Below are 24620 nucleotides of genomic sequence, written 5' to 3' on the forward strand. Positions count from 1 at the left end.
TATTGAATTTATACATTGGATCCCAGAACGTGACTGACTGGAAAAGATGGACTAGGCATGTTGGGTGTTGGGGGAAGGAACCTGAAGTGACAGAACACACAGTAAACACACATCTGGTGTGCAGAGCAACGGCAGCTCTGGCAGTGGAGCCTCTGAGACGGTGGGGCTAACTTACGTTAACCAACTTAGGGCTACAAAGACAGGTATCATCCAGTACCAGGATACAGCTGCAGGGTTTGGTGAACCATTCCTATTTGGAACTTTAGGAAACTGACGTTTTTTCTTAGGCCATTTTAATATTACTTGAGTAACAGATCAGATAATAAGGACAATATGCACAACCTCCAACTAAAATCCTGCTATAGTCTAGACAGTGAAGTGGTACATTAGAAAACTTTAAAACTGCAGCTCTTTTTGGGTCCCCCAAAGTGTATCTGCACTCCTCTTCAAACGGGCCTCCTCCTCAGAAGTCAGAGTCACCTTCACAACATCTGAAATTCCATTCTGTCCCAAGATGCAAGGGACACTAAGGAAGACATCATCTTTAATTCCATAGAGACCCTTAATCATGGTGGAAATTGGATGCACCCGCCTAAGATTCTTCATTATACTTTCAGCCAGATCTGCCACAGACAGTCCAATGGCCCAGGAGGTGTAGCCTTTCAGTTTGATCACCTCATAGGCACTGTCAACCACCTGTTTGTGAACCTCTTTCCACTGTTCCTTATCTGCATCAGTGCCTAAGTCAGGGTGCAGATTCTTCAGAGAGACACCAGCAACGTTCACTCCACTCCATACAGGCACCCTGGAGTCTCCATGCTCCCCAAGGACCCACCCGTGACAGCTTAATGGGTGAACTCCCAGTCTTTCCCCCATTAGGTAACGGAACCGGGCTGAATCCAGATTGCAACCACTTCCAATGACACGGTTTTTGGGAAGGCCACTTATCTTCCAAGCCACATAGGTCAAGATATCCACTGGATTGGAAACAACAAGCAACTTGCAGTTTGGGCTATATTTTACGATATTAGGAATGATGAACTTAAAGATGTTCACGTTACGCTGGACCAAATTAAGACGGTTTTCTCCCTCTTGCTGACGTGCCCCAGCTGTGATAATAACCAGCTTGGAGTTTGCAGTCACATTATAATCTTTGCCAGAGACAATTTTTGGTGTTCTAAGGAAAAGGTTGCCGTGCTAGAGATCCATCATCTCTCCCTTCAGTTTGTCTTCCATGACATCAACAAGAGCAAGTTCATCTGCCAAGTCCTTCATTAAGATACTGATGGCACAAGCCATGCCAACAGCACCAACCCCAACAACTGTGATCTTATCCTGGGGGGTATGTTCTTCCTTAAGAAGATTCTGAATCAAGTGATCTTTGAGAGTTGCCATTTTGGACTTAGAACCAGAAGGAATCGGGAGTGCACGTCGGGCGGGCGGGTGTCAGCGGTGCGTGAGGTTGAATCCGGACTCGGCGGCAGCGGCTCCGACCGGTCTGGGACAATTTTTTAAGAAGATTTTTCTTTCATCAAATTGACAGGGTTGCCACAAACCTTCAATCTGTAAAAAAAAAAAAAAAAAAAAAGCAACACCTAGGGTGCATAATAGGACAGGGTTGTGCCTGTAGTGGTAGCTCCTTCTTGGACAGGGAAACATATTTTTGTGCAATTGTGCACAATTGTGCAATTGTGCACAAACAATATTTGTGCAATATTTTTACTCATTTGTTTAATCCTAGAACACACAAAAAGTCATTTCAAAATTGCTAACCTTTGTTTTTGCAAAAAAAGAAACCCAGTAACAGGAGTTCAGTATAGGTTTAAAGTTATTTTTGTCTTGAACCTTAGGACGTACAGTTTAAATAGTGTTGTTCAAAACTTACCTTAGTTATGTCCCTTACCTTCAGGGCAGTTATGTAATTTTTTGAAAATACAGTTTGGTTCATTCCCCCTTCCCACAATCATCATTTTATTTCTTCTTTGAGTACACAAAACATTCACATAATCCCCAAAGTCAGAACTTTACAAAAGGGAAGTGACACCCCCTGACTCGTTTCATCCTCTCCACCTCATTCCCTCCTATACCCAGAAAGCAAACAATTTCATTATTCTGGCTTCCCTTTTAGTGCGTTTTTCCTCACTGATGAGCAAATTCATGCATTTTGTCTTTTCTCTTACACAAAAAACAGCATACTCAAGGCATTTGTATGCACGTTTCCCCCCCCCCCCTTAACAGTGTGTCCTGGAAGTCATTCCGTATGAGGGACTGCATCATTCTTTATTATAGATGCAGAGGACTCCCTCACATGGACGTAGCATTATTTACTCAGCCATTCCCTTGTGTATAAGTGTTTGGGTTATTCCCAGTATTTGCCGATCAGGAATAATGCTGCAATAAATAACCTTGTATATATGCATTTTTTAAATTGTGGGGTTGAATCTTCAGGATAAATTCCTAACAGCTGGATTGTGGGGGATACAAAGCATATGTATATGTTGTTCTTAGATATTGCCAAACTCCTCTCTACATGGACGTCCCAGCTTGCACTCCCACCAACAAAGAGCATAGGAGAATCAATTTCCTGAGTTTGGTGACAGAAAACACTGTTACGCTCTTGAGGTTCTGCCACTCCCTTGGCTCACAAACACGAATTCTGTGTTATTTTAAATTCCCATTTCTCCTATTAAAAATGAAGTTGATCATCTTTTCATGTTTAAAAGCCACTTTGTAAATTTTTGTGAATTATCTGTTTATGTCTTTTGTCATTTTTTCTATTGTTTTTTTAATTCCCTCTATTATTTTTTAAGATATTTTCAAATAATCTTCGACAAAGCAGGAAAAAACATACAATGGAAAAAAGACAGTCTCTTCAATAAATGCTGCTGGGGAAATTGGACAGCCACATGCAGAAGAATGAAACTTGACCATTCTCTAACACCATACACAAAGATAAACTCAAAATGGATGAAAGACCTCAACATGAGACAGGAATCCATCAAAATCCCAGAGGAGAACATAGGCAGTAACCTCTTTGAACATCGGCCACAGCAACTTCTTTCAAGATACATCTCTAAAAGCTAGTGAAACAAAAGCAAAAATGAACTTTTGGGACTTCATCAAGATAAAAAGCTTCTGCACAGCAAAGGAAACAGTCAACAAAACAAAGAGGCAACCCACAGAATGGGAGAAGATATTTGCAAACGACACTACAGATAAAGGGCTGGTATCCAAGATCTATAAAGAACTTCTCAAGCTCAACACCCAAAAAACAAATAAAAAGTCAAAAAATGGGCAGAAGACATGAAAAGACACTTCTCTGAAGAAGACATACAAATGGCTAACAGACACATGAAAAAATGCTCATCACCATTAGCCATCAGGGAAATTCAAATCAAAACCACATTGAGATACCACCTTACACCAGTTAGAATGGCAAAAATGGGCAGGGAAAGAAACAACAAATGTTGGAGAGGTTGCGGAGAAAGGGGAAACATCTTACACTGTTGGTGGGAATGCAAGTGGGTACAGCCACTTTGGAAAACAGTGTGGAGGTGCCTCAAAAAATTAAAAATAGAGCTAACCTATGACCCAGCAATTGCACTCCTGGGTATTTACCCCAAAGACACAGCTGCAGTGAAAAGAAGGGCCATATGCACCCCAATGTTCATAGCAGCAACGTCCGCAATAGCCAAACTGTGGAAAGAGCCGAGATGCCCTTCAACAGATGAATGGATAAAGAAGATGCGGTCCATAGATACAATGGAATATGACTCAGCCATCAGAAAGGATGAATACCCAACGTTTACACCAACATGGATGGGCCTGGAGGAGATTATGCTAAGTGAAATAAGTCAAGCAGAGAAAGTCAATTATCATATGGTTTCACTTATTTGTGGAACATAAGGCATAGCACGGAGGACATTAGGAGAAGGAAGGGAAAGATGAAAGGGGGGGGGATTCTGAGGGAGAGACGAACCATGAGAGACTACGAACTCTGAGAAACAAACAGGGTTTTAGAGCGGAGGGGGGAGGGGGGTTGGGTTAGCCCGGTGATGGGTATTAAGGAGGGCACGTACTGCATGGAGCACTGGGTGTTATACGAAAACAATGGATCGTGGATCACCACATCAAAAACTAATGATGTACTGTATGGTGACTAACATAATAAAATTAAAAAAAATTTAAAAAAAGGTATTTTGAGAGAGAGAGAGAGCATGAGCCTAAGCTGGGGAGAGGAACAGAGGGAGAGGGAGAAGCTGACTCCCTGCTGAACAGAGAGCCTGATGTGGGACCTGATCCCAGGACCCTGAGATCATGACACCAGCTGAAGGGCAGACACTTAACCGACTGAGCCACCCAGAAGAATGGCTAATTCCCTCAATTTTTAAGAATTCTTTATATATGAGGAATATTACCAGCCCTTTATGTTGTAAATACTTTGTCAGCTCTCAGATGTCTTTTTAAAAAATTTTTAATTGAGGTACAGATGACATGCAGTGTTGTGTGTTTCAGGTGTACAACACAGTGACTCAACAGTTCCGTACACTACACGGTGCTCACCTGTCCCCACACATTATTGCAATATTACCTATGCTGTACTCTTCATCTCCAGGATTTACTTATAACTGGAAGTTTGAACTTTTTTGAGAGCGAGCGGGGGAGGGAGAGGGAGAATCTTAAACAGGCTCCCCACCCAGCACAGAGCCTGACATGGGGCTCGATCTCACAACCCCGAGATCATGACCTGAGCCGAAATCAAGAATCAGACGCTTACCTGACTGAGCCACCAGGCGTCCCTGGAAGTCTGGACTTTTCAATCCCCTTCAGCTATCCCACCCACTCCCTATCCCCACACCCTTCCCTTCTGGCAACCCCAGTTTGTTCTCTGTATTTACCTTCGGTTTCTGTCTCTGTTGCTGTTTGGGTATCTTTATAATTTGCAACATTTGTAAGTAGTCAAATTGGACTCTTCAACAGCTAGAATTCTGAGACACAGAAGCCTTTCCTTTGCCCAGTTCTAGGACTGGCATGGTTTCATTCTTTCACATTGAGATCCCTGATCTATCTGGATTTTTTTCTAATGGATTTATTTTTCCAAAGGCTAATCAATTTTCCCAGAGCCATTTGTTTAAAAGTCCACCTTAGGGTGCCTGGGTGGCTCCGTTGGTTAAGCGACTGCCTTTGGCTCAGGTCATGATCCTGGAGTCCCGGGATCGAGTCCCGCATCGGGCTCCCTGCTCAGCGAGGAGTCTGCTTCTCCCTCTGACCCTCCCCCCTCTCATGCTCTCTCTCTCTCATTCTCTCTCTCAAATAAATAAATAAAATCTTTAAAAGTCCACCTTAACCTCAGTGACTTGAGACGCCATCTGTATCATACGGTAGGTACCTTCCTGTATGTATTCGAGTCTATTTCTCATCTCTCTAGTTTATTCCTCTAGCTACTGTTCATGCTTGTGTCCTGATGTTTTAATAAGGGGCTTTAGATTATGTTTTAATGTCTGGTAGGGCGCCTCCCACCCCAATGCCCCAACTGTAGATGACTCTCAGTTGTTAACTTTTATTATATTTCATTTTTTATAGAGTTAGAATCATATAATCCTGTTGTCTACTGTAGTGGGAAGATTAATGGTCCCCAAGGATGCAGATGTCCGAATCCCCGGAACCCGTGAATACGTTCAGTCACATGAAAGGGAAATTAAGAGAGCAGACAGAAGAAAGGTCACTCATCAGCCTATCTTAAAATAGGGAGCTTGTCCTGGATCGCCAGGTGGGACCAGCATAATCACAGGGGTCTTTTGTGCAAGGGGGAGGCAGAGGTGAGCCCCAGAGGGTGGCAGTGTGAAATGGACCTGGCCCAGCACTGCTGGTTTTGAAAATGTGAAAATGGAGGTAAGGCCAGGAGCCAAGGCGTGCGGGCGGCCTGTGGAAGCTGGACAGGGCAAGGAAACAGACTGTCCCCGGGGCCTCCGGACCGGAAGGCAGCAGTCCTGTTGACATCTGATGCTGGCCCAGCCAGACCCAGCTCAGACTCCTCAACTACCGTCAGTGTTGTTGGAAGCCATCAAGTCTGTGGTAAGCCAGGGCAGCAATGGGAAACCTTGTCCACAAAACGTGCTTCTCCATCTCGAAGAGTGCTTCTCGCCTTCAAGTTGGCTGTGTGCCATCACCAAAGTGGCACCTGCTTGCTTTTCGATGGTGTTTGCACCGATGGACTTTCTCCAACTTTTAAACTTAACACAGGAAGGCCGAAAGTAAGAACGTGTCTTATAAATGGCAGTCAGGATTTTTTTCTTGCAACACTTAAAAAAAAAAAAAGCCATTTTATTATCCTCTGGCTTTGCTGTTGCTTTTCTGAAGAGAAATCCCCCCTACTCCTTCCTCCCCGGTCACCCCCCTCCATGGTTTTAATATGTTCGCTTTCACTTTTGGTAGTTTCCTAGCAGGTGTCAGGGTGTGAGGGGTTTTTGTTTTGTATTCATCCTGTGTGGGGTTTTCTGAGATTTCTGAACCTGTGGCTTCATTTCTTTCATCAGTCTTGGAAAGTTCTTGGCCAGTCCTTCCAAGGATTGTTTTCCTGCTTTACTTTCTATTCCTTGGATTTTCACTACACACATTGTAGACCTCTTTGCTGTGACTCAATGTCTCCGTAAGTTCCAGTAAGTTCCGTTGTTTACTTTCTGTTTCCATTAGAACATGTTCTGCTGACCTGTCCTCCAGCAGCTTAACTAACGGTTCCACTCTGCTCTCTACTGATGGGCACCCCCGCTCCCCGCCACCCCACCTGTTAACTGGAGCCCAGCCCAGCAGGACCGGAGGAAAACTAAGCTGTTTCCCAAAAAGTTTTTTTGGACTTGGCCTCATTTCTTCCTACCCAAAGCAGCCTAAAAGTTCACCAGATGCCATGAGGGGTAAGGAGCTGTGGTTTAGCCCTTTCAAATGCCCAAGTCCCCCAGGTGGTAGGCCCCCAGCAAGGGACCCGGCTCTGACCAGCAGCAACCCCCCGAAGGCCGCGCCACAAGGCCCCCCGTGTTCTCTGCTCCCTCCAACACGCACCCCTCGGGCCTCGTCTCTTGAGGAGCTCCTTGATGCCCGTAAGCATGTTTCTTCCCATGTAGCCACCTGTTTGTAGTTCTTGACATGACTGGAGTCGGTCTCAAAGTACTTCCACCCAGGAGCAGAGACCTTCCGGTGCTCTCTGCCAACTCTACCACCCTGATTCTTCTCAGGTCGTTCATTTTTGAAGGAAACTCACTTTTTTGTCCTGTTAAACCCACCACATTCTAGATCAGACTGATTGCTTCTTAGGGGGTGTTTAACTTGTTCACCTAATACCCACATTTAATGGAAATGGGCAGTTAAGTCTACAACCTTGGTTAGATTCACATTCATTTTGGGGGAGGGGAGTTTGTTTTGACAAAAAACTTCATGGTGGAGGCTGTATGCTTACCGTGCCATCCTGGCAAGCTCACTTGTCCCACTGTGAGTGATGTTAAGGATGGATGGATTCAGGTGCTTTCAACTTACGTGTAGATGGGCCAAGTCTCTCAATCCCAGGAAACACAGAGGGGCACTGGGTGAAGAAAAACAGGAAGGGGGAGCTAGCAATCCACACCACTGCAGGCTGGTCACAATGGGCAACCACAGCTCAGTCTGGCTGTGGTCTTTTTTCAGGAAACAGGCCTCGAATTCCAGACCTGAAACTGTCTTCTCAAGACATGGAAGGCAGCGTTATGCCCTGGATCAGGCCTCCATCTGCTGAAGGGCTGCTCAGGGGCTAGCTCCCCCTTACCCTGCTTTGTGTGGGCAACCCTTGTGGCGTTGTCAGGGTAAGCCCCAGAGCAAACATGGCAGTTGCAGTCAATGCATCAAAAGCAGGCTGCCGTTGGGCTACACCTGCATGCAGGTGGGAGTCTCAGCAGGAGCCAGGGCACAAGGATGGGCTGGCTATATGCTCTCGTTTTCTCAGCCCATGGTCCAAGCAGCCACTGATGCTTCCCTTCCTAGATCCTTGAGGCAAAGTACTTTGTAGTACAAAGTATGGATTTTCTACTTCTATCTGCACTAGGTGGAATCCTTCTAGAAAGAATTTTCTGCCACCAGTTGTTTGATTACTTCGCAGGTTCAATTTTGTTACTTTGGACATCACTAGGGCATCAATTCATTTATTCTTAAGATTGATAAATACGGGGGAGATGGAATCAAGCATATCCTGAATTTCTTGTACAATGATGAGGTTATGTAGTATTGTAACTATGAACTTGGGATTAAAAATATAAACACACCGACTTTTCATGCTCAATTTGTCTCATGTTCAACCGATGGGAGCTCCCTCAAGTCAGCTTCTATGAACTTCTGGAAGAACCCTATGAGACTCTGAAACATTCCTGAACCTGGGACATCTTGTACTGGGGATCAACCTGTACAATTATTTCCCCAGACTTGTACCTACTTTTTTTTTTACTTTTATTTATTTATTTGACAGAAAGAGACACAGCGAGAAAGGGAGCACAAGCAGGGGGGGAGTGGGAGAGGGAGAAGCAGGCTTCCCGCGGAGCAGGGAGCCCGATGCACAGCTCAATCCCAGGACCCTGAGATCATGACTTGAGCCAACAGCAGACGCTTAACGACTGAGCCACCTGGGCGCCCCAACTTGTACCCACTTTGAAAATAAGTTCTGATTCTGCTTAGTTGAAACTGGAGTTTAGAGACCACAATCTGGGCATTATTGGTTCTCATTGGTGCTGGGCTGTAATTACTCTAGGCCTTTTTAGTTGGACAGAGCCAGGAACTATTCATTATTTAGAAAGAAAAATCATTTAAGGTTTTTTTTTTTTGAAGATTTTATTTATTTGAGAGAGAGAGAATGAGAGAGAGCACATGAGAGGGGGGAGGGTCAGAGGGAGAAGCAGACTCCCCGCTGAGCAGGGAGCCCGATGCGGGACTCGATCCCGGGACGCCAGGATCATGACCTGAACTGAGGGCAGTTGCTTAACCAATTGAGCCACCCAGGCGCTCAATCATTTAAGGTTTCTATGTGATATTTAAGATTACTAGGTTCTAACAAGATTACCTCATTTCTAAACTGTTTTATCCTAAAATATACTTTTAATAATAGTGATGATATCACGGTAGTTTTTTGAAATTACATTCACAAAGCTGTGTATTCAGCAGGCTGAGATCTTTGTGTCCTCAGCAGATACCCCAGTGACAATGCAGAATCAAAGTACTGTGATCGAGTCACTTGAAACAATTACTGTTTCACTACGTGAAGTTCACTGACCTCCTCCTCTTTCCCTGTAGAGAATCATTTTTACTAGTTTTTGGTTGATCCTTCGACTATTTTTCTGAAATACCCGCAAGCATGTACAGCTGCACGTGCCTCCATACAGCCTTTCTCACCCTCGAAACAACAGTCTAACCTCCTTCTGCTTTGTCTAGTTTCGTTGGGGAGATCACCTTGTTTCTGTCCAGAGACCTTCTCTCTCATACTCGTGCCTCCAGGAGCTGCACGGCACTGAACACCGTTTAGTCACCTCGGGCCCTGTTAATGAACATCTGGATTGATTCCAGCCTACTAAAACTCAGGCCCATGGATACAGCTGCTACTCAACACCTGGAAGTCCAACAACTGGCATCGTCACCTTCTAGCTATGGATCCTCTTCCTGAATTCCCATTTCCTCAACTGTAAAACAAGGGCCTTCTAACAACGTGACTCATACGTCGGAGTTCAATAAAATGTTAATTCAAAAGGTATTTCCGTAAATGTTAACAGTAACTGAAAAATGTGTTTAAAATGAGCGAAAACATGAATCATGTAATCACCACTATATACTGTTTCTATTTAATTAGGAAATTCATATCTTGAGACACAATGACAAACTAGAATGTATCCACAGAAAGACCAGGAGAGTGAAATGTCTAGAAACTATCTCGATAAAACAGTTGATGCAATTAAATATTTATTGAACAAATGCAGAATAAATGAAGCAGGGGGGCTTTTAACCTGAAGATACAATAAAGACCTCCAAATATTTAGAGGGCATCACACAAAAGCTGAAAGACTTGTTCAGTGTTTCTCCAAAAGGCAGACCTTGAACCAAAGGATAAATATAAGCAACCAGTAGGTTGCAGGATAGTTGTACAAAGTGGATCACTTATCTTAATAGCTTCTTTGCCAATAGAATGCATTCCACCCTAGGTTTCCCTTCTTCTGAAAGGAACATTACAACTAATACTTCTCCTGAAGGTCTTAAATAGTTGCATTTTCATGGCAAGCCCTCCACTGCCAGCAATGGATGTAGTCACACTATCAGGAAAAAATCTGAAGTTCACAAACTGGTTTACTGAGGAAATGGTCTTTGGTTCCTCAGCTATCAGCATTCTGTAGGAGTGATGTTCAGGAGGTGAGGAGGAAGGAGAGCATATTCTCTGAAGGGGGTGCATCAGAAGCCCCGGCAGCTCAGATACTGGCTCTGGGGACGGTCCTCCTCAAACCCCAAATGAATCGCTCTAAGTATCAACCATCGGTGCAGATGGGAGTGTGCCGTGCGCTGGGGCAGGGACAAACAGCTGACAGCCACTGACCTCCACGAAGCAGGAGAGCTGTATTTAGAAGTCACTAGGAAATATAAACTGTGTAATACTGACGGGCTCCATCCAAACTGTCCAATATTACAAAATGAGAATTGTTTCAACAACTATTCAGCATAATGTTTAAGGACAAAATATATATAATATACTTTATATATGTATTTTATCACATACTCAGTAAGGAATGCTGAGGTGCTTCATCCATCCAATAAATTGAAAATAAAAATTTTACATTTCTCTATCTGTCAGTATACAGGATTCTGAAGGTGGATCTTGAACTCAGAATGATAGGATCAGTTTTCGAGGAAAGCCACATAATCGGTCAGTCTGGCTAACTGCTGTTCGTTGGGGATCGGGGGCACCGGGGCAGGCTCTGCGTGTGAAATATAGAGAGAGACTAAAGTTAGATCCCCGTGTAACGGCGCGTGGGCCCTGCCACCCACACCCTCCAATGCCTGTTAATTTAACAATAAGGAAACTTTCTTATTGATTTTAGACATTTTTGAAAAACAAGCAAAGAAGTCTCAACTTTGATGCGTAGTTTTCCTGAACTGGGAGTAAAGGCATGTCTGGCTTTGCTGAAGTTTCCACGTTACCACGCACAGCTCTTGTTGGAAGGACACCCACCCATGTGAACAGAATTCAGTGAGGAATTACCCAGTATTGACCGTGTGCCAGGCACTGCTCTATTAAATTGTCAGTGAACACAAAAAGCCCCATAAAGAACCCCATCATCCAGGAATTCAGTTCTAGCTTTTAAGTTCACGCACGTCAGCCTAGGGATGCCATCTGAGTAAGTGCTGGTGAGCAGCTCTATCACGGCTTCCCTACGTGACACCAGCGAGGCTCTGTGGCCAGGCCAGAAGGTGCCCCGGCGTCAAGGGAAGCTCCAGAGGGGAACCCACACGTTCTCTCTTGTAACCAAATATGTTGTCATAAATAGCAAGTACAGAATTTAACCTCTTCATTTATAAGGTTAGAGCTAAGAAAAAAAGAGACACACGACAAAAAAGAAATAAAGAGTAATGAAACACGTTTTAAATGAGCATATAAAAATACATACCTGATAAAGGAATAAACCGGTTAAAGGACACATCCAGGGCCCCTGTAACTAAGTAAAATTAACAGCACAATTTATAGGCGTCATCACAGAGAACTTTCACACAGAACATGTTGTTTTTAGCACAAAGGCATTTACGACCATTTGCCACCTCTCAGACAGAGTCCACAGTCACGCTCTGTACGGCTACGTGAGTCTTCTCACCACAGTTTTCTCTCAGCAGCTAGACTCGCCGGGACCATGTCTAACCACTTCCCGTGCCTTCACAGGGGAGAGCCCATTGAAATTTGAGTAATTCTTGACCGTGGGGCCAACAATGTCTAAACAACAGGAATTCAGGGCAGGTGGAAGGAACTTTGGGTTGAAGGAGGAGGGCTCACGGACGTGGGCATTAAGCTCAGCTCCAAAGACCTGGCAGAAAAGGACATTCCTGCCAAGCAGGAGGAGAGGCCTTCAAGCAGGATGAGCACAGCTCACTGCAGAAGGAGGACTGAGGGACTGGGGGTTCAGACGGCCACAACGAGGGCAGGTCAAATAATTTAAGCCAAAAAACTTAATTTTGTGCAAGTTAAAGCCACTGAAATCTTATTTCAGAGAAGAGTGTACATGTCTGTAGTACAAGGAGAAAAGGGGGGTATCTGAACAAGATATCTTTTTTTAAAAGGCAACAGTTTAGATATTATGGATAAACATGCTTAGAAATGGCCCCAATAAACAAAAGGATGGGAGACTAACATTTAGTAAAAATTAAGATGTAATAAGGATTATGAAAAACCCATAAAAAATAGGTTTCTATACAGGGATGATGAAAAACCCATATGAAGGAAAAACCGTAATAAGGATTATGAAAAACCCACATAAAATGGTTTTCTATACAAGAAATACATTTTTAAAAATTAAGGTAAAAGTAGGTGATCTTTAAAATCCTTTCTACCATGTTTATCATTCCACATCTATATTTAACCTGAGTTACTTTCAATTTGCTAGTACAGCAGAACCTTATCATCAAATGACTCAAATGCATGCCTCAGAGCCTGAAGTGGTCTTAGAAGCGGTCAGTGCTGCATACGTGGATGAAGAGCTCCACCTACCTGGCTTTTTGGGCATAACCATTCTTGTGGTGGAGTCCGCTTGCCATCCTTGTTCTAATATACCTAAAAAACGTGTATTTAACACACAAATGAGACCAAAAAACTCCTAGAATTTTCATTTACAAGATCCACAATCTATCAATGATACTACTTGTATGGAAGATATGACAAGTGCAGGTTACCCTACAATGTGTATTTTTTCTAGAAAAGTAGATTATAATAGCTTTCTCAGGTGAACTTCCTTTTGAAACATTTCTGAAACGTGGATCGAAGCCATTTTACTCTATCAGGCCGAGAGAATCCCTAGCAGAGAAGCGGTCCTCTGTAAAGGGTGCATTATGGTACTAATCTAGTCAATATAACTAAAACAACGCCCGTGTCTCTAAGGAGGACATACATGACACCGCCTCCAACTGCTCCATCAGTAGTGACAGAGCCAAGGCCAATGACAAGAACCACAGCTCACACACAGAGTCCTGGCCAGTAGGCACTGTTCCACAGGGATCACTTCAGGTCATCATCACACTACTCTAAGAAGGACACAGGACCATCACCTAACTGATGTGGAAAACGGAGTTTGGAGAATTCCAGGGATGTGTCCTAGGATCACGCAGTTAGCATGGGGGGAGGGTACAGGAGTCCCACCAAGGCAGTCAGTTAGGAGTACGGCTCGGGGCGATGTTATTTATTATGTAATAAACTATGGATCAATTTCAAGACGAATCAAAACAAATGTTTGTGAGTAAGCAACAGTACTGATTTACTCCAGGAACTTTCATTGACCTGCCTGCTATGCATCTAAGATTGTGGTAGACTTTGGAAACTGAGGAACAAGATGTGGTCTTTACAGAGTTCCTATTTTAGTCAGAGAATCAGAAATTCAATCACGGTAAAACAAAGACAATGCTATGAGGCACAGACAATGTTCTATAGCAATTTGCCGAGGGGAGGAGCTAGTTTGGGCATCACGTGAGAAATGAAAATGCGAAAGCACAGCGGAGATCAGTGGGTAAGAGTTGTTACTGGTGAGAAATATGCAGGAAAAAAAATGGGCCGAAAAGGGACAGTGGGAGGAGACTGCTTTTACCAAGTACGGGTGAAATGAGGATTTCTACACGTGAATCATGAGGTCAATTAAGATTTTCTTAAAAAAATACATTTATCAACATGTTGATTTTCAGAGGAAAAGAAGTAATTTAAAGAAATTACAAAGTTTAAGCTCCGAATCATGAACATAATACTACTCGCCCGGCATACTTACAAAAGCAACTAATTTGTACATCCTTCACTTTCTTGTATCTGGCATTTCCCACCTCTTATAAAACTATAAGACCGGGTGTAATCGGAGCTGCATGGACTTGTCTCAAACGCCTTACTCCGCCCCTTGTTGTCCCTTTCAGTAACAATGTTCCCGCCACATCCCTCCCTGCTCCACCCACTCCCGGTCAACAGTGGCTCTGAGGCCCCTTCCTGGGCATCATCTTGGGAAGGCACCCCACCATTTCACAGGCCCACCGTTAACTTAAGTCTTCATCAAAGTTCTTGGAAATAAAAGTAGAAAATACTCAGGGATCCGGCCCTGGGAACCATGATAAAAAATGACTACAGGAACATCAAAGAGGTTCCAATAAGGAAAGAGCCAGAAAGATCGCATACAACAAGGGCACACCACACAGACATAGCTGAATGGTAACTTCATCAAAATGGCAAAGTACTCCTCTGCAAAACTCGTGTTCTAGGATATCATTAACTGCCTCTGGCAAAAAGTGCTTTAAACGTAAATAAGAATCTGAAATTTCTTATCCACACCCAGAAATCCAAAGAGTTTTTCCTGAACTCATTTGGTGGCGAAAGCAGTTGTGAGGCCCTGTTAGGTCTGGATACGGTATCTCCTCGCACCGCTGAGCAGGATGCTCACACCAGCCGCCCCAGAACCACTGCTGGGCCTGCCGACAGCCTGCTTCTGTGCCCGGCCCTGCCAGGGGTGGGGGGTGGGAGTTGGGGGTTGGAGGCGGTGGAGTTGGGGGGGGATGCCACACAGGTTTGCCTTTCCAGGGAACGAATACCGCCTGAATTCCAAAACCAACCTGCTCCAACAAGTCACACTTCCCCTTCCGTGGAAGGTAAACAGCGAGCTCACACTACCTTTCACGGCCTCTTCCACGGGGAGCCCGACAAAGGCAGCGAAGTCGTCTGCAATGATGGAGGTGTAGGCTTGAGAGACCAGGGCGAAGGCCCTTCTCCTCGTTGCATCTGTGGGGGGAATGGATGGGTGGCAGATAGTGAACCAAGAGCTGGCGTTTTTAACACACAATTCAGTTATGTGATTGGCCTTGTCCAAATTTTACAAGCGAGACTAGCTCGACCCAAAGGTTTCTATGCTTACAGATGCAGACACATGTGCCTGGCATGAAAGAGGTACTCTGATATTGCCGAATAAACAATCAATTCCTTGTACTTCCTCTCAGACAGCAAATCTCCCTTGGAGGACAATGAAATTTACAAAGAAGGAGAAAAGTTAATATACATAAGACCAAAAATCTAAGAAAATTTCATTTAAATATATTTACGCACTTCGTATATAATTTTCCTTAAATTTCTTTTTTAATCCCACTTACAAACACTGGACTGAATGGAGCAGAAATGATCTACTTCGGTAATTAGTTGTCCTTTCTGAGGAGGGTCTCTGATCTAGTATCACACCTAGGAAGTGCAGAACAAGCCCTGTAACTAGAGCACTCTTCTGTTAACAAGAAAACCATAAGCCCCAAATGCTGAGTCAGCAAATTGAGGCTTAATACCGAACAGTTTCAACCTCCCCTAGAAACATAGTCCTAAGAGGTCAGTTGGAAACTTCCCGAGCCTGTGGAACAGGTAATCTGTCACATAGGCCCCCCTCCATCCCCCAAAAGGAGAAGACTCCCCACTCTACCCTTAAGGGAAGGTGACCTGGCCTGAAACATTCCTTTCTTTTCTTTTGGGCTAGTAACGTCCCTGCCCCAAGTTCCTTCCTATGAAAACCCGCCATTATGTACAGCTCTTCAGAGCTCCCCTCTACTGGCTGGATGGTATGCTGCCCAATTCATGGACTGCTTAATAAAGCCAATTAGATCTCCAAGTTTACTCAGTTGAATTTTTGTTAACACTAACTTTTGAGTCTGCTCTAAACTATTGACTTTATTTGGGTTCAAATCCTAAGGTCAAATCCTGAATGACTGAACCTAATTGGAGGGTGGGAGGGTGGGGCTGCAAACAATTCCAGCAACAAAACCTCCCTAGAGATGACATGTGGCATTTCCCCAGGCTTACATTCCCACACTGACTATTCCAGAAATGAGGCAGAGACAAAAAGTCAATGGTAGGAACTGAGGTCCAGCTAGCCTGTCTTCCTGCCCACGGCTCTTCCAGGAACATAAGGGCTCCACCATCTGGCTGTCAACATGCTTAAAAATATTCTGGATTTTACTTTCCACATTTAATAGGCCAGTACATATGTACAGTATAGCCCCATACTGAAAATCCTCTCTCCATTCCTGGGACATTGCCTGACAACCGCACCAAGCTCCTTGGGCACCCTTTGCTCCCAGTTAGGCCCCCGGCTCTGAGAAAGTCTCACACCTTCTCATCTCCAGGCTTTGGGTTTATGCTGTTGTGTGATGTCTGCTCTCGACGACTCCTAGGTCAGTTTACAAACTCCTCCTGCAGCACTGAAGTTCACTGCCATCTCTGTCCTTCTCTAAATTCAGTGTTGTTTATACTACCTGTTTAACAAGCATGCTTTTACCACCTACAACACACTGCCCCACCCCTCCCCACTCCCATCACCTCAATGATCCCTAAACTTCTCTACAGGAGGAGGGCTGTCTTTATATCTTCATACCCCCCTAAAGAGCCCAGCCTCTCTAACGAAGTATATGCTGAAGACGTGCTTGTTGACGGTATCACCAGGACGAAGCCTTTGGCTTTGTTCTCTCATATTTCTTAAAGATCTCGGACGTTCCATGGCGTTTCTTCACTGCTCACTGAGCCTGATGTCCTCGCCAGCTTCCGCTCAGCCGGTACTGCCCCTCCTTCCATGCCTTCAGTCAACTCCTTCCTTCTTCCTACCAACCACTCAGCACATAACCTCACGCTGGACTTGAAAACATCGTAGCATAAGGGAACTTTCCCTTATTTGAAGGCCATGGGCACTCAGTGAAAAAGAACCAAGAGCAACAATGGAAAAGGGAAATCCAAGTGTGCACCAACAACCATACCCCCTTGGAAAGCCTACCACATTTTAAAAATATTAACCTGAGTTCAAGCACTCTGGTCAGATTTTTAGAATTGAGAGGAGATGGGGAGTAGAAGAAGAGACACAGACAGGCAGGCCTGGCACACGGCAGAGAAGCAAGCACACGGGGAGACGGAAGCGGGTGGGCAGGGGAAGCAAAAATACAGGCTTGGAGTGTTCCACAGGGTCAGTGAGAGGCTACACAACTGGGGCTGCTTGTAACCACTCAGGGACATTTTAGTCACTGTGTGACCCTTAAGATCTGTGAAATGTGTCACCTCATGAGGGCATGCATTAGAATGACAAGCTGGAAAGGGGAATCCACTGAGCCAGCACCTAACATCTGTGGCAGTTCACCACGGGACAAAGTCCTGGGGAGACCCTAAAAGAATGCTCACTCTGCTGTGTAAAAAATACCTCAACATGCTTATTATATACCAGCAACTGCCAGGTGCTAGTGCTGCAGACAGAGGGCAGATGAGCCGGCTGTCCTGTGCTTCCTAACCCACCTCTGCTCTTCTGTTCCAGGGAGTCTGGGCCCCACTGCCCGTGGCACCTGCACGCTCCCGCCTGGCGAGTGGGTCCACGGGTCACGGGAACATACTTCCTCTGCGCCCGCCCTGCCTTGCTCTAGCTGCTCCTCAGCTCCTGGGGGCAGCCCCTTTCTGTGACCTCAGCAGTGTGGATCCCTCGCCTCCTCCCTTTGGGCCTAGAGTAGGAATGGCTACTGTCCGCACCCAGCCCCTGGGTGCTTTGTCAGTCCCTGCTGGCTGCCTTTAAGAGAGCTCTCTTTCACTAGCCTCTCTTCACTGAAGCCATTTTCAATTTTCTGGTAGGACTGCGACTAATTCAGAACAGAAAAGGAAAAGCCCTGAGAACGCGAGTGTTCTTAAAACAGTCTAGGAAACCGAAAATCTGTAATACCTTAAACAGCAAAAGGTCAAATTTAGCAGTAACTCAAATCTGTTAGAAGACTTCCTTCACCAGGCTTCATCTTATGGAGGAAAATACAGTACCATTCATGAATCTGGGGACTTGTAAAATTCTCAGGGTATATTCACAGATATTGCAGGTGAACAGATGAGTGCTTATATGTATTAATTAATTAAGCATATGTAAGTGCTTATACATATTAATTTATTTCTAACCACCATACTACTTAGGATTGCACTTTACAAATGAGAAAAGTACAGAAGGGTCACTCAAGTGGCAGAACCAGGATGTGAACTCCACAAGTATGGCTCCAGAGTCCAAACTCTCCCATGTTGTGCTCCACAGCCTCCCAGGGGCCCGCGGCACTGCCTTTGAAGTACTGCATCTAACAGGGCTGGAGGCAGAGGCGGTCCTGGGAGGAAACACCGCTGCACCCACTGAAGGCACACAGGGAATATTTGCTGCGTGGGTCAGGAGATCTGAGCCCTAGTCCTACCAACGACCCTGCTGTAGGCCACTGGGAAATGGCCCGCAGCCTGTGCCCTCACACTACAATCCTAAGACTGAACCAGATACTACAAAAAACCACCCCCACACTCTTTTCTCCTATGGACTTATGTGAAGAGGTGAAGGCGGTTTCCTGGGGGAAAATCCCAAACTGCCCCTACTGTACCTGAGCAACTTTATACCACACTCCTCCCTTCCCACCCACTGGCTGGCCCTGCACTCCTGCTCATGTCCTTCATATTTAAAGTAAGTGCCTCCTGTTTTGTCCCTTACATTGTTGTTTTATGCTGCCAGAGCTTTACCATCATAAGAGAAATGAGGTACATCTGAGAAGCAACCTTCACCTTCCGCTCCCCTGAAAAGAGGATATCCCTTGCCCGAATAATGAGTAGTTATTCAAGCATTCCTGCCCACTGACTCCTCCGGAGCAGGAAGGCAGACAGTCAAGGCAGGTATTAATGACAGCAACGAGGTAACAATAAGAAATAAGGATTGAACAACATGAAAAGAAGTTACTATATGAATTTATAAAAGAGTGAACCAACAAATGTCAGGGGCAGGAGAACAGAGAGAGAGGCAGGGTCCAGTTTCATCATGGGATCAGTGCTATGTCACACAGGCTCGTGACCTTTCAGAGCAATGAAAAAAAAACATCTGAGCATCTGTGTACTATATTGACTAGTTACAAATCCAGAAGCTGGAGACAACCCCTATCAAAGCCCGAGATCAAAAGACTCCAAAGCACAGTCTCTACTTTCAAATACATGGGGTTTAAAATCTTAACCACCCCATACCTTGAGCTTATTAGAGTATCACAAGATTTCGTTTTAGCAGCAAAAAAATCCTTTTACTGACAAGAGCAATTTCAATCTAGAACTAAGAGACAGTGAGCCCCTTAGCTGCCGATATAACCTCAAGCAAGACGAAATGAAGAAGTATGGTTACAGCAAATCCTCACATGTGAAATGAAGAAGCATGATTATAGCAAATCCTTACAAAAGAATTTTGAAAGCTGCCCTATCCACCTAGCAGAAAATATCTATTTTTTAAAACACATCACTGACTTACTTCAATATCGCAGCACTTAGAGAACAGGTCTAATTTAATTCTTAACCACGAAGAAACACTACCTCTAAGTGCTTCCATGATTGGCTGGACCGTCTCAGACCACTGGTGTGCGTTGATGGTCGTATAGATCCCAGGGAAATCTCTCTGCCAGATTCTTTGTCCTACTGACCAAATTCCCCCAAGTTCAGAATTTGCCTGCAATAAATATCACTGCCTTTGAGGATAGTCACTCCGCAGATTTACCAACAACTGTATCTTAAAACATAATTCAACATTTCTCTTAAGACGTATAATTACTTCTTCAGCCCAATCACTATCAAAAAGGTTTTTAGATGCTGTGGACAGTAATGCAAAATTTATTTGTATGGTTTATACACATTTTTATTATAACAGAAAATTAAAGCATAAAACAGTTGTCCAAAAATATTTCAGAATTAAGTCTGGAAATTAATTTTTTTAAACACTGTTTTTTCAGAATGTTGTATTTGTATTTCATCTGTACATATATGTGATCGACGTTATGCAGAATATTCATATATATGTGCATGTAAAATACATATACATACTTTTTGGGCAAAAGTAATAGTAAAATGACTAATAATAAAGATTGTCAATCTAAGATGTCATACACTGTGGCCTCTCCCAGGAAAGAATTCCTGCTAACATCACTGAAACTGATGAGTGTAATTTATAGTTCTTTATTTTAAGTCAATGAAGCTGGAGGAACATTCCAATCTTACTTAACAGAATGTCTGGAGAAGAAAGAGAATAAAAATACTAAAATGAATTGCTGCTGAATATCAATAATGAACAGAAGAATTCAAGTGAATTCCTGGTAATATTTGGTGAATGTTTAAAAAATTCACTTCGCATTTATGCTAGAAACAGGGAATCCCATGAAATTAAAAATGTATTTCATTCCACTTTGGAAGAAACTTTTAAGATATTATTTCATCTAATCTCCCAACCAAAGAAATCTAAAATCCTAATTAGCAAAAATAATCTTAATGCTGTAAAATCATTTTTAGCATATTCTTGGAAATAATACCAATTTCAAAGTAAATGCCACTACTGCATAAATTAGTTAAAAAAGCAAAACAAAACACAAACCAAACCTTTATTAAAAGGTCTCAGTTGTTTGCCAGGCAAAGTGACACTTACAAGAAGTGTCTTAATAAACATGATCAGTAGAAGCTGAGCACAGATTTCTATACCATCCAAGGGAAATTAAATTTCTGATCAGAGAAATTTGTAGATCTGATCTTAAACTTTAATACCAGTTTAGTAACTATTTCTGTGAACCACAGGGGAAAGAAAACAGAAACTTTAAAAACTTTAGAAGGTTGCCATTTAAATGAATGCTGTTACTACATTCAAGTAGTAGGATACATTGAAGAATACTTACAGATTTTATAGCAGGTGGTATCCGTTTCCAAAGATATCTTGCATTATTCCTAATTTACATCCCCCCAAGAAAGAATAAGCAATTAAAAAAAAATCATCTCAGTAAATGTTTAAAATTCTAGATCTCACTGCAAACACACAGAAGTATATTTTAAAATACTCTGTATTTTATAGAGTGAAATTTAGTTTTATATGAATTTGTCCATGGGAAGTAAAGTAGCTTTCCAGATAAAAAAACATAAAATACTTGCACCAAGTAATATTTTGACATTTTTAGTGGATTTTTTAATTAACGATCTAGATCTTGAATTAAGGCAACGGCACACTAAAAACACAAACACTTAAGTAGGTAATTTATTCATACATAAACAATTTCTATTCAAGGCTCCGGAATTCCCTGACAATGTATGTGATACACAATGCTTTTCTCCTTATCACAAGCCCTCCTCTGACCAATGAGTGCAGAGCCACCAAAACTTCAAGGCAGTTTTTAAGAGTTTGAAAACTTGAACTACAACAAACATACGATGAGAGGATTATAAAAGTGAAACCGACAGCTCATATGATATATGTCTAATAGAAATCGCAGGTTAGTTTTTTTTAAAAGGTATGAAACAAAACGGTTGAATAGAATTTGCCAACAACATTTAACAGTGATCATTGACGATTCATAGCACAAGGGACTCCTGTATGCTTATGCTTTCTGACTTTCCGTCAATGAACATGAATTAGGAATAACTAAAAAACACCACCTTTAAAAATTCTCATAGGTGTTGTTACTCAAATTTCTCTTAACTTTCCCAATCTTCCCTTTCAGTTTCTCTTGATCTACTGATCACATATGAAATTAAGTAAATGGAGGTCATACGAAAGTTTTCTAAAGACAAAAAAGGTCAACAGAATTAAAGGAATTTATTGACACTGTAGTTTCTCATAACAAATTAGGATGTGTTTTTAGAGAATCTATGTAAAACAAGTGTATCTTAAAACAACTCAGCCTAATCATAGTTTGAGTCAGGATTCAATATATGGAACAGGTGTATTAAGTATTACAACAGAAGATAAAGCTCCTTGCACCTCATGTTTTAGTGATCTCTCTTCAATGCAAGAGTAATTTCTGTACAATCCTGATGAAGCTGCTGCTCTTGGCTTTAGGTAGAAGGTACTTACATGTCATTGTGAAGCAGATATAAAGCTAACAGCTGACCATACACTGGGGGAGTAGCAATTCCTCCAGGAGCCTATAAGGCCAAAAACGAGAAACCTTATTTATATTTACACTTAAAAAAAAAAAAAGGATTTTATTAACACTGTTCTAAAAAATAAGCCTATTTTATAATACTTAGTACTACAGATGTAGAAAGAGCTCAGAGAGGTACCAAACACTAAAAATCACAGTGTTGAGTTTAGATCTGCCATCAGCTGTGATTTTCGCTCTCTCCAAAGCTCTGTGTCTTTATATGCACGAGAATATTTAAACGGGATTCCTTTCCCAGTTCTCAACTTCTTAAACGGTCTTACTATTAAAAGAAACAAACATTTCCAACAGATTCCTAAAGCACTACGATTCTGCCCATTCTTATCAAGTATGTTGAATAGCTAAGTAATGAGTGATGCATAGGAAAAAAACAAACACACAGCCGAGTGTTACAAAGACATTACTCCCTTCATTCAAATTTGATTGATTCAAAAAAGATCTATTAAGTGTTTATTAGAGAGCTGCTGCTTCTGGCTGTTGTCTCCTTTGGTTAATTAACTTTTTATACTAATGTTATACATGGTTTTCCAGTGCCTTTCTAAGGAAAAAAACCTCAATTAACTTTAACAGCTGCATGATACAACTTTCACCAGTCTTACACAAGACCGAACGGTAAGCTTAGGTGGTGACATTATGAGACTAAGGACTTTCCTAGTTGAAAAAAGGTTACTCCTTCTTTAGTCTGTGCGTATGCCTGCACAAACGCCCTTAACGAAATCCACATTCTCCCGCCTTCCACCATACGGGGAGGAAAGATGCCCAGTCTGATTAACACAAGAAACATACTGGAGGACGTCAGGAGCAAAGATGCCCAGAGTTTTCGCACTCACTAGCGGAAAACAAACAACAAAAAGCTCCCAGCGAGCTTGGGGAGAAGGGGTCCAGACCCGTAGCCTTCGGAGCGGACCCCGGCGTCCCGAGCTCCCCAAGCCCCGCTCCCGCGCCCGCCGCAAGCCCCGCGGGCCCTGTTACCCTGGAAACCGGCACCGCCCCGGGACCGCAGAAGACCCCGCGGTTTCTCCGAGCGCGACGGGAACGGCTACCTCGAGCTCCTGGTTCTCGCACTGATCCAGCAACTTTTTGAAACTAAAGGCACTTTCCGCCATCACCGCCACTGGCATCTTCCCGGCCGGCCCTACCGCGGCAACCCCACGAAAGCAGACCCCAGACTGTCCCTCGGGCCGTCGCGCCCGCAATGACGTACAAGGCCGCCGTCGCCGCTGAGCGCCCCGGCGCAGCTGCGCCGTCGGTTCCGGCGCGTAGTCGGACGCCACCGCTCTCGGGAAGGGTCGCTGCCGCTCTGGCCGGCGCTCTCGGTGCTGTGGAGGACCCGCCCCGCCTCGCGGGAAGCGGCTTCCGGAGCGCGAGGCCAGAACTGGGAAGGGAGGGGTGTGCGCAGATTCCAGCACAGCTCGGCGTCTCGGGTTTGCGGCCCGACACGCATGCGCACTTCGAGGAGCAAGCCTTTCCTGCTGGTCCCGGGCGTGCTCGCGGGCCTGGCTTGGCGCCCCTCCTGCACTCCCAGTCGGGTTTTCTGAAACTGGTCAGGTGTGGGCTTCAGCCCCGGGGCCAGCGTGGCTGGACCGCTCACCGGGCTTGGAGACCCGGCCCCCGATCGCCCCGGCCGCCCCCGCCTCCCGGCCTCCGTGGGCGCTCCCTAGTGCTCTTCGCCCGCGGACGCTCTAATGTGCAGTTGCATGGGCTTATTGCCGTGTTGCCCTTCACGAGACCGCCCGCGAAGAGGCTTCTGTTTGTGTCCTGCTGCGGGGTTGGACGCACAATTTGTGGGCCCAGAGCAAACTGGAAATGCAGGACCCTCGTTCAAAAAATGGGAGGGGGGCCTTAAGGGTAATATAATGTAAAGCTTTCTCCTTTGCACTGTACCTCAATTTTTCATGTGCTTTTTGCTATTTAATATTCTAAGTAAAGAAAAATTAAAATTTTAAATTATTAGCATGAATCTTAACATCCGTCTTTATATGGTGTACAGCCAGTTTTAAATTCATATATAAGTGCGTTTAACTCTTACGTGGAATCACAGAAATCACGCAATTCATATTTCATAGCTCATAGTTGCACACGTATGTTGTTCTTATTAAAGCCATGGAAATACTGCACAAAAGTGACAACTATTTTTCATGCACTTCATTTCATGCACATAGTCTACCAGCACTTTCTACCCTCTGTGAACTGATGGGTAAGGAAGATCAGAGAGGAAGAGGACCATTCTCTTTGATGCTATGTTACCATTTTCAGCACAAAGGAATATTTCAGCAGGATTGCAAGGAAGTAACGTTAAGTAATGTAAGTAAGAAAGAACGGTCAAGAGCGTTCCTTGGATGTTCATGTTCCTTAGGACACCATTGCCTTCATTGTATCTTTGAAGAAAGTTCAGGTTCCAAGGGAAAATGTGGCTTCTCAGGGCTATCTGC

At 43.8% G+C, this 24620-nt stretch overlaps 1 protein-coding gene and 1 pseudogene across 5 annotated transcripts; both read right to left on the bottom strand.

Annotated features, from left to right (window-relative positions):
• Positions 1–331: 331 nt before the first annotated feature.
• Positions 332–1410, bottom strand: LOC112837009 (L-lactate dehydrogenase A chain pseudogene; annotated as a pseudogene).
• Positions 1411–9829: 8419 nt separating this feature from the next.
• On the bottom strand, positions 9830–23554 carry COPS8 (COP9 signalosome subunit 8). Of its 5 annotated transcripts, none has more exons than XM_025889090.2 (8): positions 23232–23535; positions 22101–22171; positions 20932–20980; positions 19589–19721; positions 14891–14998; positions 12746–12808; positions 11658–11699; positions 9830–10967 (listed from the first exon to the last, which is right to left on the bottom strand). In XM_025889090.2, the coding sequence occupies exons 1-8, from the start codon at positions 23307–23309 to the stop codon at positions 10888–10890; spliced, it is 624 nt and encodes a 207-aa protein (XP_025744875.1). In that variant the 5' UTR covers positions 23310–23535; the 3' UTR covers positions 9830–10887. The 5 variants fall into 5 exon arrangements, with proteins under 5 accessions (XP_025744875.1, XP_025744874.1, XP_025744879.1 ...); XM_025889089.2 differs by having other exon boundaries at positions 11658–11705; XM_073876765.1 differs by having other exon boundaries at positions 10887–10967; positions 14833–14998; positions 23232–23554.
• Between the last annotated feature and the right edge of the window lie 1066 nt (positions 23555–24620).

Source organism: Callorhinus ursinus, unplaced genomic scaffold, assembly GCF_003265705.2.
Source record: "Callorhinus ursinus isolate GAN/ISIS: 27379988/994484 unplaced genomic scaffold, GSC_fseal_2.0 scaffold2, whole genome shotgun sequence".
NCBI classification, from domain to species: Eukaryota; Metazoa; Chordata; class Mammalia; order Carnivora; family Otariidae; genus Callorhinus; species Callorhinus ursinus.